We start from the raw sequence: 15,702 nt of genomic DNA, 5'->3' as shown, positions 1-15,702 counted from the left end.
AGAAATCTGTTATAAATTTCAGTGAAGACTAACGTTGTGCTCGAGGCATAAATACACTAAGTTGTTGTTCTTCTGGCCATTCCTCTGGCACAAAGGGGCATAAGCACATAACTGGTCCGTGACAAGACTGGAGGAAGAAGTGTACTGAAATCTGGAAAGAAGGAGGAACTCCTTAATTCTAAGTGTTTCTCATCGACGTCTCGTTCTCCTTCCCCAGTTCTTTCTCTGGAGCTTCTCATGTAGCTGGCTTCCCGTTACCAAAAATACACTGGGATGCTGCTGGTTGTGGAACTGGCTCGTGACCAAGAACAAAAAAAACAAACAAACACATACATATACACACACACACACACACACACACACACCCTTCACACCTCCTCATGTTCTCCAGCTCTTAAACTTCAGAACAGGTCCAAACCAGCCGAGTCATAAGACCACGAGTTCGCATCACACCCCTCACACACCCCCAAACCCCGCCACAGGGACCTGTGTTCTCGGTGTCTGCCTGCCTGACCGGTTTGATCCTGCCGTCTCCATAAATATTCACATGCTGACGTGTATCTGGCAAAGTCTGTAATACAGCTGTCTAAGGACACACAGATCCCTGGAAGCTTGTGTGTGTGTGTGTGTGTGTGTGTGTGTGTGTGTGTTAGACTCACGGATGCAGATGGTGGACAGGATGCGAGTGGCGATATAGGGAGGGAGGCAGTTCGGGAAGGCCGGCTGCAGGACGTAGTTTGAGAAAGTGAGAGCGATGACAGCCAGCGTGGTCGGATACATGATCCACACCGCGCTCCAGAGCAACAAGAACCTGGGAGTTACAACAGGAGGGAATCAGCATTAGTTTTACACATACACACATACACTTATAGCGTCATTAGTGGTTCATTCATTCCTTAATTTCCCATTTCCCTCCCGTCCTTGTGTAGGGTGACAGTGTGTACAGAGGCAGCAGTGCTACCCACTGAGCCACCTCGGCACTCACGATGCCCCGTATTCTACAGCTTTGTCCACACTAACATTCAACAATGTTGAACCCTAATCTTTTGGGCACGTTTTTTTGTAAATACCCTCCAGGACCAGACAAGTTTAAATATAAACCCTTTGATGTGTGTGTGGCTGTTACAGACTTTGCATAGAAACCTAGTCTCCTGAGCCAGACGTCTGGTTTTCATTCGAGACTCTCCTGAGCCGCGACATCAAGAGGAAGACATATTTTTTTGTTCACTCTTTAAGACACAGTGACAGTATTAAGTTTGAGCATTTTACGTTACTGTGCCACAATTTCCCAAACCATGTGCTTCTTGTTATAAATACCATCCTGGGCTTGGCCCCTGATATTCACACCTGAACACCTGACCTCTAGTTTTGTTTTTTTTGTTGTTTTTGCCTGACACACTGTCTGTGACGTGTCTCATCACTTAAAACTATTTCGAACCAAAAAAAAATCCATCGTACCCCACCAGTCCCCCGAAGATTTCCGTCACGTAGGAGTAATCTCCCCCAGATTTGGGGATGGTGACGCCCAGCTCGGCGTAGCACAGTGAGCCCAGGGCACAGATGCCTCCACCGAGGACCCAGACGATGAGGGAGAAGCCCACGCTGCCGGCATGCTCCAGAACCCCCTTCGGAGAGATGAAGATACCCGAGCCGATGATGTTACCTGTACAGAACAACCGAACAAACAGAAAACACATCACACTCTGAGATTCAATGGGTTCTGGAGATGAGCTCAACAGCAGCACGGACACAGGTTTTATGCCAGGTGCCCTTCCTGTCCTTCACATAACTTCTATTTTCTAACCGGGCCTGGTCCCGGCACTGCACGCATTAGCTGGTTGTATAGGGCTCAGGGTTTAAGGTCTTGCCCAAGGACCTAACAGTGGTGTGGCTCGACCCCTGAACCTCTGATCAGCACCACAGAGTCAAATTCAAGACCAATATTTAACTAACAAGACACTTTTTCCCTTCAAAATACAAAGAAATGTAAGAATATCTGATTATATCTTAACAGAAGATTTTAACTGTTAACACCTTAAACTTGGAGTGTTAATCCCCAGGGATCACCTGATATGAGATTATCACGATATGATATGATCGCGATCACATCCCGAGTCAATATATATGTGTATACTGTATATTTTTTTTATTTTGTTACAATTCTAAACAAACTTAGCAGATAATTTGCTCCTACCACACAGCATACTGCACTGTGTGAATAGTTTAGAGCACGCCACCTGCAGGATTATAGATGAACAGCAAGATTTTACCACCTCAAATGCAAACATATACAAATAAAAAGTAAATTAAAAAAAATTATGGCGATACATGAATTGCCGAGCAAAAGAATCAGTTAATTGAGTGATTAAGTTTTTATTTACCCAAGACAAAAACCAACGCCGGCCAATCTTGGAGGCGTGACCCACACTCAGATCATTTGCATAATCATAAAAACACAATGGCAAGAAAATCAGCTTTAACTGTCTCGAGCGACAGCAGAATTATAAGACATGTTGCCTTGCATATAAAACTGAGAGAGCTTTTGGAATTGAGTCATCATCATGTCATCATTGACTGTATACTTCATGTCATGCAGAAGAGGAAGAAGTCCACTCCTTGTGTTGTCTCCGAGGGTTTTCCCTCTCCTCAGTCACCTCTGGTCAATTCATTAGGAATCTAAATCTACACCTGGATTCCTGTAAATCTGCTTTCTGTTTCCGCTGTTAAAAGCGACTTATAAATAAAACATCTCTGACGGAAAGCATCCGCTTTTTTTTTTTTTATTCAGTCTCATCTTTTAGAACTCAGATCAGACTCACTCAGATCAGGTCAGAGTCATCAGACTTGGCAATCAGGTGTTGAAATCAAGACTAGAGTCCATCATGGTGTAAACTCTGAACCCTACAACCCTGGAAGTAGATGAGCCTGAGTGGAGCGGAGAATGTCCTGAACGAGTGTGTGTAATCCTTCGCTTGATAAGGACTCATTCTCAAACTCTCATGCCTCCATGTCTGCATGTACAGTATCTCATTTGCTTGGATGTTTGAAACAATTCTTGGATGAACGCACAAGCTAAAAACCACAAACAGGTTTCTTAAGCAGCACTAAAACTGACACTTAAAACTGAATAAAGGAACTTGAATGATTTGCAAAACAGCAACACACACACATGAGTCTAAAAAAGTATTACAAATTGTAATAATAACTTATTTAACACTTTTTTTTTGCTTTTTCGTTCCTCTAGAACACGTTTCTGCGACGTGATTCCACATAAGCACTTTTATCATCATTAAACCAGACTCACTCTCAGGAAGAGGGCGGAGTCCCCCTAGGTGAGACCCCACCCACTGGGAGCTTACAGGGTAAAGGGGATCAGTCAGAAGAACTTTGGATCGTGTTTCAGTGCGCTCGAAGCAATATAAATTAATGCTTAATAAGCACACATCTTGTTTTTTCCTTTTATCGTGTTGTATATCTCTATATAGGTTATATCCATAATCTCAAAGACGACGATGCCGAGTATTAAAAACATTTGCACAAGTCAGCTTAAAGTGTTGTTGTATGTTCCAGGTGTGTTACAGACTCTCTCACACACACACACACACACACTGCAAGAATGTCAGGAAGAAATCAGGATTCTTCCTCCTCCTGTTCCTAACCCTGATATCGATTTATCCCTCGCTCCACCACTCCACCACATCCTCTGCAGGACAGGGTACGAGTGAGGAGCCGAGCATAGGGGGAACAGGGTGGGGGGAGGGGGGATATGTGATTCAATATTGCATTACATGATCTCAGCACTACTGAGGCCAAGTTGCTGGTCCACTAAAGCAGAGGGATAGCTGCAAGAAAGTAGGGATGGACGGTTGGTTGGAGGAATGGATGGAAGGAGGGATGGTTGGATGAAGGAACACAAACAAATTTATGACCAAACAAATAAATGTCTTTAATGATGGATCGGAACTGAAGGATGATATATTGGATGAATAAACAGAGAGAATAGAGGGATAAATGAATGGTTTGGATTGAGGGACAAATCCATTAACAGGTGAACAGGGTAATAAATAAGTAAAAGAATGAATAGGTTGATTTAGGGATGGATGGATAGATGCAGTTATAGATGGACAAACTAATGGAGAAATAAATGTATGTATGCATTGAAAAAATGGATAACTGAGCAAACAGATGAGTAAATAAATGAATGAGTAAATGGATAAATAGATGCATTAATGAATAAAGGAGTGCATGAGTTTGTGGAAAGCAGAATCACCAAAAGAATAACCTAACAGAATGAAAAAATAAATTAATGAATGAATTAATTAATTAGTAGATTAAATGGTAGATAAATGGATGGATGGATGATGGTATGATCATACAAATAGATGGGTGGCTGGATTAATGAAAAGATAGATGACACATAATAATAAATAGATGTATGAATATGAATGGTAGATAAATAAATAGATAGATAGATGGCCAGATGGATGGACAAACAGATGGATAGATGACAATCATAATGAATGAAGGAATTGATCAATTGGTATATAAATTAATGGACAGCTAGATGGATTGATGGACTAACAAATAGATGCATTAGTGTATGGATGAATGAATGAATGAATGAATGAAAGCATGAAATGATCAATTTAGAGACAAATGCATTAGTCGCTGAGTGGGTGACTGGATGGATGATGGATAGATGAATTAATTGACCGAGAAATTAATGAATGGATGAGCGAATGAATGAATTATTGGAAGATATATGATTACTTGAATGGAGACAAATTGGAATGGTTGAATAGATCAATAAACAGATGGAAAAATAAAATAACAGATAAAAGGAGTGACGATGGACGGAGGTATACACAGTAACATGTTCTCTGTGTCAGTGTATAATAAAGATCCTCTAATGGAACTCCTTTTGATTAAATACTAAACAAAAAGCTGTACGAGAGAGAGAGAGAGAGAGAGAGAGAGAGATTAATCATATCAGATGGAGAATGTTATATAAAATCAGTTTGTTATATCAAACTCATTAAATTGTTATTTTAAGCTCATTTGCTTAAACATCAAAATGTTTCGTGACCTTGCCATCCTCATAGTCTATTTAACATTCTAACATGAGCGCATAAATGCTAAAGGAAAACCAACAATCTCAAATTTTACTATGTGAGATTTCCCTCGACAAAAAAAAAAAACACAGTGTGAAGCCGGCTGTAGTGGTTTTCGTAACGAGTACAGTAGCTCCACCCCTTTGTCTCGTCTTGCCTCCACTCTTTACCGCGTCATGCCGAAAAAACTTCATACATTCTGCAAGTGAGGAATCTTTATCACTTTCTGCACTTAGTTTAAATATACAATAAAAAAAAAAGAAAAATGAAACAAACAGTGACAAAAACGTGTAACCTCTGTCTTATCGGTTGATTGTTTATAGGTCAGAGCACCCTTTCTCTACTTAGGGGTAACACCAGAAACCATACGGATGTGCGCATATGTGTGTGTGTGTGTGTGTGGGTGTGTGTATGACACATTCGGGGGAAATCACCCATCATACATCTCTTTTCCTTTCCAGAGGAAACCAATGTTTAGGTGTGGGAGGAAACGATACGAACGTAAACAATGAACTAAACGTGCAAGAGCAAACTTACAGTACAGTATATACAGTCTTTATTTTAGTCTTTTTATGCAGATTTGTGTTTAATCCTGCACAGTGTTCACCATTATGGAGTAAATAGAAAGCTGTTTTTAGAAAAATGCACAGTGTTGTTCTCCACATCTGCACATCCCTCGAGTTGTTTACTGTAATTACCCTTTAACTTATTTACTATTCTCTCTGTCCCTGGTATCATTAAAAACTTCTTACACAAAAGCTCACTCCCCCCACAAAAAAAAAAAAACCAAACATCTACAATAAATCAATGAACTGCATAGATGCAGTCTAAATTTTTTTAACAGAAATTTCTTACATGACTGTTAGCAGGATATTGGCACATTTTGCTGGAAAAAAAATACATTTTGGTTATTATGGTAAAATATTTCAAACCTAAATGTTAACAATTTTTGCTCATAAAATGAAAATATGATTAGGGTAAAACGTTTGTCCTCATATTGTTCCTACATATGAACAATTTATTTAATTGCTATTTAGAAAAAGTTTATATTCATATAATATACTGTATTATGTAATTAAAAGCAAACAAAATCAGCTTTCCAAGACATTTTCCCTGAAAGTACCAGAACTACAATACCAACATGGGGTGTATCAAGACGAGTCGTTATAAAGGGGCTGGTTATTGTACCTGTAATTATGTTTATTTCTGCCAACGTTGAGCCTTTAATCATTTTTTAATTATACTTTTTTCAGCCACTCTAGAGATCCAGGTCTGACATGTGCCTAAGCAGGTCTGGTGGCCTTGTCTGTCGTCTTCAGGTGATTAGCACGCTCTGAGCAGGTGATGCGTCCCTGACGGACGACCTACTGAACCGTCCCTCCAGTTCTCAGCGATCTGACAGACAAAGCATGGCTGGTTCTTTCCTGCTTATTTGTACTGAAGTGTTTAGAATCGTTTGCAGTAACTAAACATCTCCATTACCTTCATTCATCCTTGATTTCTTCCAGACAACGGTTCTTTCTTTTGGAAATAAAGACGCAGAGCAGGAAGGAAGCATTTATTTGGACTGTTCCTACCAAACATGTTAAGATTTGTATAGAATTAATGCGTCTCTCATTTCTGGCGCTCGGCCACAAAGTCAGAGGCTTTCTTTCACTTAAATGGACCTCAGCATGCTGACCTGCGGACCTGCGGATAGTCCATCAAACGCCAGCATTCAGACCGGGCATGGCAAACCCTGGCATGAAGCGTCGTGGGAATTTAAATCAGGGACCATACTGTGTTTACTAACAGACTGTAGGCTTGGGGAAATGTACCTATGCTTTAAAAAAACGCTCCTGATACAGCTCAGCTTACATTCAGGAAAAAAACGTCATATCGCATTAAGTAAATATTGTAGAGAAAAGTCAACCTTTACTGGGATAGCATGGAAATATCCAAAATTTTCACAAGGTGACTGAGATACAGCTTCCAGATAACACGCTCTCATGAAGGTCATTCGACAGCCACACTGTAGAGTTCCTCAGCAGGTCTAGCCTTTCACCACTAAGTTACTGAGTGACACGCCTCAAGGCAAAACATTACAGGTGGAAATGATCATTTTTCAGATTTTTTAATCCTTTGCGTAGCATATCTTCTCTTGACCTGCAGTCTTAGCTAGACTCATTCCAATCCATTCAGCTACTGTATGTATGGTAATATTTTTGGGTGGAATTTCATGCATCACCTAAAATCAATGATCTAATTGACTCTAAAATCAATTCTTTTAAATATTTTTTTTTATTTATATACACTTGCATTGGAGGCGGGAAAATGTTGCAGTTCCTCTATAATCCTCCAGGTGGTGCGATCTAAACTATTCTTACACTGGCAGAAGGCACAGTATCCCATGTGTAAGGAGTAAATTATTTGCTTATTATTATTTCTTTTTGGCGGCATGGAGGCGTAGTGGTTAGCACTGTCGCCTTGTAGCTCCAGGGCCTCGGGTTCAATTCCCGCCTCGGGGTCCGTGTGAGTAGAGTTTGCATGTTTTCCCCTTGCTCGGTGGGTTTCTTCCCACAGTTCAAAGACATGCAGATTAGGCTAACTGACATTCCCACATTGGCATGCTCAGGTCAACCCAACCGTACTTATATTCTCTTCATAACATAAATAAAATAAAAATTCAGTGATGTACACGAGACCACACAGCACACATCACAATACAATTTCGCAACACTATATTTCAAATTTTGATATATTTTCCCTTATGCTTATTTTCAATCATGTTATATATTCATTCCTCTCTTTTGTTCCATGTGAAAGTTGTAGCAGCAGCTGTAAGGAAAACGTTAAGCTGCTTCTCCTTTTCACTTTACGTCTTATCTTCTCTTTGAGATAATACAATGTTTGTGTTTTATGAATTCGGTGATGTGAATTCGATTAGGAAAAAAAAAATTAGCCACAGTTTCTAGACCTAAGTCACAGTTGAAGACCTAAGTCCATGAATTGTGCATTCTCATTAAACATATTACAGAGAAATAGATTCATTGCCAAATTTATTTTCTTTAATACAGAAAATTGGAGAAACAATGCTATGACATGCTGTGTTCATGTCCTTTTGTGTATAATCTATGACTCTCCAACATAACGCTTTCTTACAGGGATATAAACATTTTAATCCTATTTTCATCATAAGTCTAGACTTTTATATAATATTTTAACTTACTTTAGACAAATGCCAAGCTTAATAATTTACAATCCTGAGAACTGAACTAAAGTGTTTATTCACCTGTAGAGCTTTGCTTTTAAATCAGCATGTAAATAACAACTGAGGGATGGAAGACAAGATGATAAAAATAAGTCTCATGTTTGTTTCTTCTCAAGATACTGATGTGATTTATGTTTGTGAAAGCTCAGACACATGACCGCTCCGGTTTGTTTAACTGGGGCCAGATGGCAGCATTATAACCTTAATGCTGTAATGTGTTTATGATGCTCATCATTTCGAAATTTAACACACATCTTATGCAAGTCAAAGAGAGAGCGAGAGAGAGAGAGAGAGAGAGAGAGAGCATTTTCAAAGGATACAGTGGTGTGAAAAACTATTTGCCCCTTCCTGATTTCTTATTCTTTTGCATGTTTGTCACACTTAAATGTTTCTGATCATCAAACACATTTAACTATTAGTCAAAGATAACACAAGTAAACACAAAATGCAGTTTTTAAATGATGGTTTTTATTATTTAGGGAGAAAAAAAATCCAAACCTACGTGGCCCTGTGTGAAAAAGTAATTGCCCCCTGAACCTAATAACTGGTTGGGCCACCCTTAGCAGCAATAACTGCAATCAAGCGTTTGTGATAACTTGCAAGGAGTCTTTTACAGCGCTCTGGAGGAATTCTGGCCCACTCATCTTTGCAGAATTGTTGTCATTCAGCTTTATTTGAGGGTTTTCTAGCATGAACCGCCTTTTTAAGGTCACGCCACAACATCTCAATAGGATTCAGATCAGGACTTTGACTAGGCCACTCCAAAGTCTCCATTTTGTTTTTCTTCAGCCATTCAGAGGTGGATTTGCTGGTGTGTTTTGGGTCATTGTCCTGCTGCAGCACCCAAGATCGCTTCAGCTTGAGTTGACGAACAGATGGCCGGACATTCTCCTTCAGGATTTTTTGGTAGACAGGAGAATTCATGGTTCCATCTGTCACAGCAAGCCTTCCAGGTCCTGAAGCAGCGAAACAACCGCAGACGATTACACTACCACCACCATATTTTACTGTTGGTATGATGTTCTTTTTCTGAAATGCTGTGTTACTTTTACGCCAGATGTAACGGGACACGCACCTTCCAAAAAGTTCAACTTTTGTCTCGTCGGTCCACAAGGTATTTTCCCAAAAGTCTTGGCAATCATTGAGATGTTTTTTTAGCAAAATTGAGACGAGCCTTAATGTTCTTTTTGCTTAAAAGTGGTTTGCGCCTTGGAAATCTGCCATGCAGGCCGTTTTTGCCCAGTCTCTTTCTTATGGTGGAGTCGTGAACACTGACCTTAACTGAGGCAAGCGAGGCCTGCAGTTCTTTAGATGTTGTCCTGGGGTCTTTTGTGGCCTCTCGGATGAGTTGTCTCTGCGCTCTTGGGGTAATTTTGGTCGGCCGGCCACTCCTGGGAAGGTTCACCACTGTTCCATGTTTTTGCCATTTGTGGATAATGGCTCTCACTGTGGTTCGCTGGAGTCCCAAAGCTTTAGAAATGGCTTTATAACCTTTACCAGACTGATAGATCTCAATTACTTTTGTTCTTATTTGTTCCTGAATTTCTTTGGATCTTGGCATGATGTCTAGCTTTTGAGGTACTTTTGGTCTACTTCTCTGTGTCAGGTAGCTCCTATTCAAGTGATTTCTTGATTGAAACAGGTGTGGCAGTAATCAGGCCTGGGGGTGACTACAGAAATTGAACTCAGGTGTGATAAACCACAGTTAAGTTATTTTTTAACAAGGGGGGCAATCACTTTTTCACACAGGGTCATGTAGATTTAGAGTTTTTTTTCCCCTTAATAACGTAAACCATCATTTAAAAACTGCATTTTGTGTTCAATTATGTTTTTTTTGACTAATAGTTAACGGTTTTTGATGAGCAGAAACATTTAAGTGTGACAAACATGCAAAAGAATAAGAAATCAGGAAGGGGGCAAATAGTTTTTCACACCACTGTATATACTCTTGGACAAATCTGTCCAACCATCTACCTCCAAACACTGACAGACTCTTGGTGTTTCAGCAAATATGCTGAAAGGTTCAGTGTGCTTTAACCTGGAACATGAAGTACAGTGCATTTAAATAATTAAAGTTGTGTAAATGCACAACGATGTACATGCCATCTTTTTTAGGAAGAGATACAATATACAAAAAGGTGTGCACTTCACAGTATCATACAACACCAAAGCAAAGATACTGTTTAATATAGTTTAGTAAAAATCGATTCTGCCTTTTTCTCCAAACAGCGCATTGGTCTCAAACCCACATGCGCTCATACCAGTCTCGTTCACTGCGAGCGCTAATTAGATGAAGATCGCGTGTGTTAGAAGCCTCGTGTGCTTGTACCACTAAACCTGCGCGCTCAATGTCAAGTTGAATTTTAAGAGTTCATATTGTTTAAATGCTGTACTTGTTTTATTAAGTAAGAAAACTATTGTTACTTTTTTAAAGGTTTAAAATTGTAACAAAATCAGGGAAAAATGTAATATTGAATTTATTAAATCGACACCAAGATGATATCGTATGGGGGAGGTGACTGGTGTTTGAAGCGGTAAAACATTGCGTTTCTTTATAATCCTACAGGTGGTGCACCCTAAACTATCCATCCACTTTCAAAGATTTGCTATAATTTTGCTTAGAAATTATAATTATGGCGAATGATGTAAAAGATATGCGTTGCCCAGTAACAGTGTCGCTTTGTGTTTAATTTAAAGTAAAATATTAAACTTTTTTTCTGAAGTTACTGTAGTTTGTAGTGTTTAAGTGCTGCACTTGGTTTTAAGTGAGAAAACTAATGTTATAAAGAGCAGGCTACTTTAATTACTTATAAAAAATTTTTAAAGATTAAAAATTGAGAAAAAAAAATCAGGGAAAATTGTAATATCATGATGATATTGTATGGGGAGGTGACTGGTGATTCCTGTTCCTGCTGTTCACTACCCTTATTTTCCTTGTAAAAAGACATAACAGTATTATTGTGATGTTGTAACAGGGTGTATTTATTTTATAACAAACTGATAACATGTATGTTATTATTATCATCATTAACCATAATGCATGATGAAATACAAGTTTTATACAGAGGCGCACGTGTCTCTGCACGCAGCAGGACTCCACGTGCATGAACTTACGAGTTCACTTCCTCAGTAGTAGAAGGTGTAAAGAAGGCTCGGACACAGAACGACGCCTAAAACCTGGATTAAAAGCAGGATTGAGTTCGGTTCCGACTCTAACCGGATTGTGAGGTCGAGCTGTGTGTGAGAGTGATGTGTGCCAGGAAGTACGTGGCGAGTGCACGCGCGCACAAAAGTAACATTGTAGCCACATTGTAGCCACGTAGGCGCTTCAGTTCAGTACAACTTCCTAATGATGCAATACTGCATGTGGATGAGAGTGTGAGTGAGGGAGAGAGAGAGAGAGAGTTTCCTGCTTACACCAGATCTTCACAAGTTTTTTTTTTTTTTTTTTTACAATTAACCGCTTCTTTATGTAACAGTGTTATTATTATTATAGTGTAAAGCGTGCACGAGCACATGCGCGCGCCTTTTTTAAAAAGATAAAAAATAAAAAATAAACTTTACAGCTCCCTTGATGTCATCACCTGTCTGACATATGGAGCTGTCAAATTAACATGAATAAAAAAATAAATAAATTAACTATCCTTTATAAACACACACGCGAGCATACACACACACACACACACACTCAGGAATGAACTTACCTATAATAATAGCGCACGCGCTCATCAGCCCGATCTCCTTCTTCAGTGTCACGCGCTCCTTTGAGCCGCTCTGCTGGTCTCGCGCTGCTGCTCCATCGCTTTTTGTGCAGTTCCTCCGGTTCGGCTCGGTCCCGTCCATCTCCATCGGTGTGTTTATAAACACAAAAAAACTACAGCATGCCCGTGTTCGGTCTCATATAGCGGGCGGATGTGCGGCGCGCGCTGCGCATGCGCTTAAGCAACATCACCTCCCCAAACCCAGACCTCTCCCTCTGAGCGCGCGCCAAGGCTCTACAGCGGCGCATCCTGAGCGAGAGGAAAATAAAAGGCGCGCGCGCTGTGCGTGCGAACTTCACACCTGGACCACCGCACCTGTCTGCTGTGAGTGCGGGGAAACCGGAAATTGCGTCACGCTCCGTTTAGACGAAAACGTCAATGAATTTAGTTTACAAACAATCCGTGCAAATGATGAATGAAGTACGGAGTCGTTACATTTCATCATTGGCTCATATTGATCTTTGTTGAGCGTCATGATCGTTTGCATATCAAACATCTTATATCAAATCATTAGAATAGGAATAAAAGGATTAACAACAGATTAATATTAAGTCACAGTCCAACAAAGCCACTGTTCAGGTATTTAAGAATTAAACAAATTATTTATACCAAGAATTGGAAACACAGTCTAGTATTATGCTTATAAATAGATATTATCTCTCTTACTATAAATCAAATTTAATAAAGAACACATGGACAAATAATAGTGAGCAGTGAATGGTTGTTAGGAATAATTGCTATTAGTGATTGGCTATGATCCTCAAATGATGATCAGTGATTGGTTGATGCAAATTAGAAGATTGATTGATTGATTGATTGATTGATCGATGAGAATAATGTTTGTTATTGGTTGAGAAACAGGGGTTGTTTTTTTTAAAACAGAAATTACTAAACATATTACTATGGTGAGAGTGTAATAAAGAACACATCTGGACAATTAATAGTAAGCAGTGATTGGTTGTCAGTAATAATGGCTATCAGTGATTAACTAAATGGAAACAATGTTGATCAGTGATTGATTGGGAATAATGGTCATCCGTGATTGGTCAAGAGAGACAGTTGTGATCAGTGTTGTTAGAAAGCAGAAGTTAGAATGATGGTAATCTATGACTGGTCAGTTTTAGTAATAATGATCATGGGCATCTATGTGGCGGAATAAACTTTCTCTAAATGTCTGTACAGCCAAGTCACAGCCAATCTTTAAATAACAACTAAAGACCTATCTGTTTCTTAGGTTAAAAAATATTCTTCCCAACAGCATGTGACTGATGGTATTGTACTTCTAGTTAGTAATCTAGTAAACCAGTGTAAGGATATAGTTAATGACGTCCAAAGAACTTATGTAAGTTGCTCTAAATTAAAAGCATCTGCTGAATTCTTAAATGTAAATGATCAGTCATTTGGAACAATACTTATCTGTGATTGGTTAAGTTTTTAAGTTAAGCACTTAAATGTCACATTACGCTACTGCACAGTAAAATTCTATCTCTGTATATCCCAGAGTAACTGGGGTCAGCCATGATACATGGCCCCTGGAACAGATAGGATTTAGGGCCTTGCTTAAGGGCCAAACAATGGCAACCTGGTGGAGCTGGGGCTTGAACTGCCGATCTATCGATCAGTACCTCAGTGCTCTCTAAGCTTCCACTGCCCCACTGTTAGTAGGAATGATGATGTTCTGTGTTTTTTAATAAACAATGGAGAGCTGTGATTGGTCGTTGGGTTCAAATCAAGTAAAACTTCTCTTAATACTTATAAGCAGCAGCTGTGATGTGCCTTTTATGGTGAAATCTTTTTGAAAAGTTGCTAAAATAGATTCTAAAAAGGAATGAAAAGTTACCAAACCTAGCAATGAAGTTCTTTGATATTCTTATATTTGCACACATGGAGATGTGCATTCACATCAGAGCACGATATAATGGAATTGGACAGACTAAGATGGTTTTTGCAAAGACAATTACATAGTTCTAAGCTTCTAGCAGGGACAGCCAGGATTTACTATGATGTATCCTGGTACATACTGTAATAAACTTACGAACATGGTTAATCACCCTGAGAACCTCTGAGCTATGAGCTGCAAAATAGGCTGAGGCTTGTACTTATTATTTTTTATAAATTCTTATAATTAAACATTTTAAGGCTATTATGCATCTCTCTTGTGTTATAATGGATCTGACACCTGTGTGTAGAGTGTGTACGTTCTTCCAGTCCTCTCTGGGTGTTCTGGTTTCCTCAGACATGCACATTAAGCTAACTGGCCCCGTGTCCCCTGGGTTGGGCGTCTGGCCTCCTGCAATCCTGTACAGGATAAGCGGCATAGAGAGGGAGTGAGAGATTTGTATTTTTTTTAAATAATTATTTCCCTAAGGGTTTTTTTGTGAAAAGGTGTTACCTTGAGTATTAAACTTTAGGCTCATTTTCTGGTGTTAGAAGGGAGAATATTTACATGTAGAGTTTAATTTCTTCACTTATTTTGCCAACATGTGTGTGTAGCTGGAACCCTGTTTTCTCAGCACATCACTGTGGTTTATAAACCACCCTGGTGTGTATTAATGACTGATTTTTAAAAAAAGCTGTGGGAACGGCTGAATGGTTGCAAGTCAGAACAAGCTTCTGGTTTAATCCAGTAAGAATGTGCAAAATGGCAAAAAACTTGAGTCAAACTACACCTGAGGAAAGAAGGCTGCAAAACCAGAATAACTTCTGTTAACAATTCCCGCTTGCGCTGCAACATCGTGCCCTTTAGTCACACAGACAGGACAAAAACTGATGTTGTTTATTATTTGGTGCAAAGGTTCAAAACCTGAACCGGCTGCTGTTGGGGCGGGTTAATGACCCAAAATCTGCTGCTTTAATCAATCAATAAATAACCAGTGTCAGGAAATCAGTGGAGGAGGTGGATGTAGGTGTAGTTAGGTAATTGGTGAAGATAAAGAAGAAAAAAAAACAGTAAAAAACAAGAAACAAAATAGCCCTTAAATGCCAGAGCGTTTTAGCCATTTGTTTTGCTGTTTTCTTTGAATAAACATATACAGGGCTCAGTTTATTAACATGAAACATGAATATGAGGCAAGGAAGTTACAATCTGTAAGTAATACTATGGCACACATGACAGCAAACAGCTGAAGCTTCACTGTGAGACTCAATGCGTGTTTGTGCACAGTTCTCGAGACTCAAAATTATTATATTTTAGCAAAAAAGAACCAATGTATTAAAATACCTTATAATAAATTATTTATAGGGATATGGTAGGACACAGAAAAGTAAGTAGAAGATACTGTACTGTATATAAACAAAGTAGTGATTTGGAGATAAACTGGAAAAGTTATTTCAGCATAAAGAGATGATGGATGCAAAGGATCCACATTTTTATGATTTCTTGAGAAATGTACATTTCTGATTGCAAATAATCTACACATATTTTCAAATTTAATCATCTAAATGACAAAGGTCCTGTTTAGGAAGCATGAGGAGGTATACCCATGTTTCACTAGACATAAATAAGCTAAATTACAAGTTACATGTTTATAATCTGTGTAGGAGTAAAATAAGCACAGAGTATGATTGTGTGTAACATCTC

At 39.1% G+C, this 15,702-nt stretch overlaps 1 protein-coding gene across 1 annotated transcript in view; it reads right to left on the bottom strand.

Moving 5' to 3' along the window:
• The window catches only part of slc7a10a (solute carrier family 7 member 10a), a 44,212-nt gene extending 31,936 nt beyond the window's left edge, over positions 1-12,276 (bottom strand). Inside the window, exons 1-3 of the mRNA XM_053492256.1 lie at positions 12,066-12,276; positions 1,459-1,663; positions 660-811 (exon numbers count right to left, since the gene is read on the bottom strand). Coding sequence (XP_053348231.1) covers positions 660-811; positions 1,459-1,663; positions 12,066-12,210 — 502 coding nt within the window. The 5' untranslated portion in view covers positions 12,211-12,276. The remainder of the gene's footprint in view (positions 1-659; positions 812-1,458; positions 1,664-12,065) is intronic.
• Positions 12,277-15,702: the final 3,426 nt, after the last annotated feature.

This window comes from Clarias gariepinus, chromosome 3 (assembly GCF_024256425.1).
Source record: "Clarias gariepinus isolate MV-2021 ecotype Netherlands chromosome 3, CGAR_prim_01v2, whole genome shotgun sequence".
Taxonomy (NCBI): domain Eukaryota; kingdom Metazoa; phylum Chordata; class Actinopteri; order Siluriformes; family Clariidae; genus Clarias; species Clarias gariepinus.
This window is presented reverse-complemented; position numbering and strand designations above follow the sequence as displayed.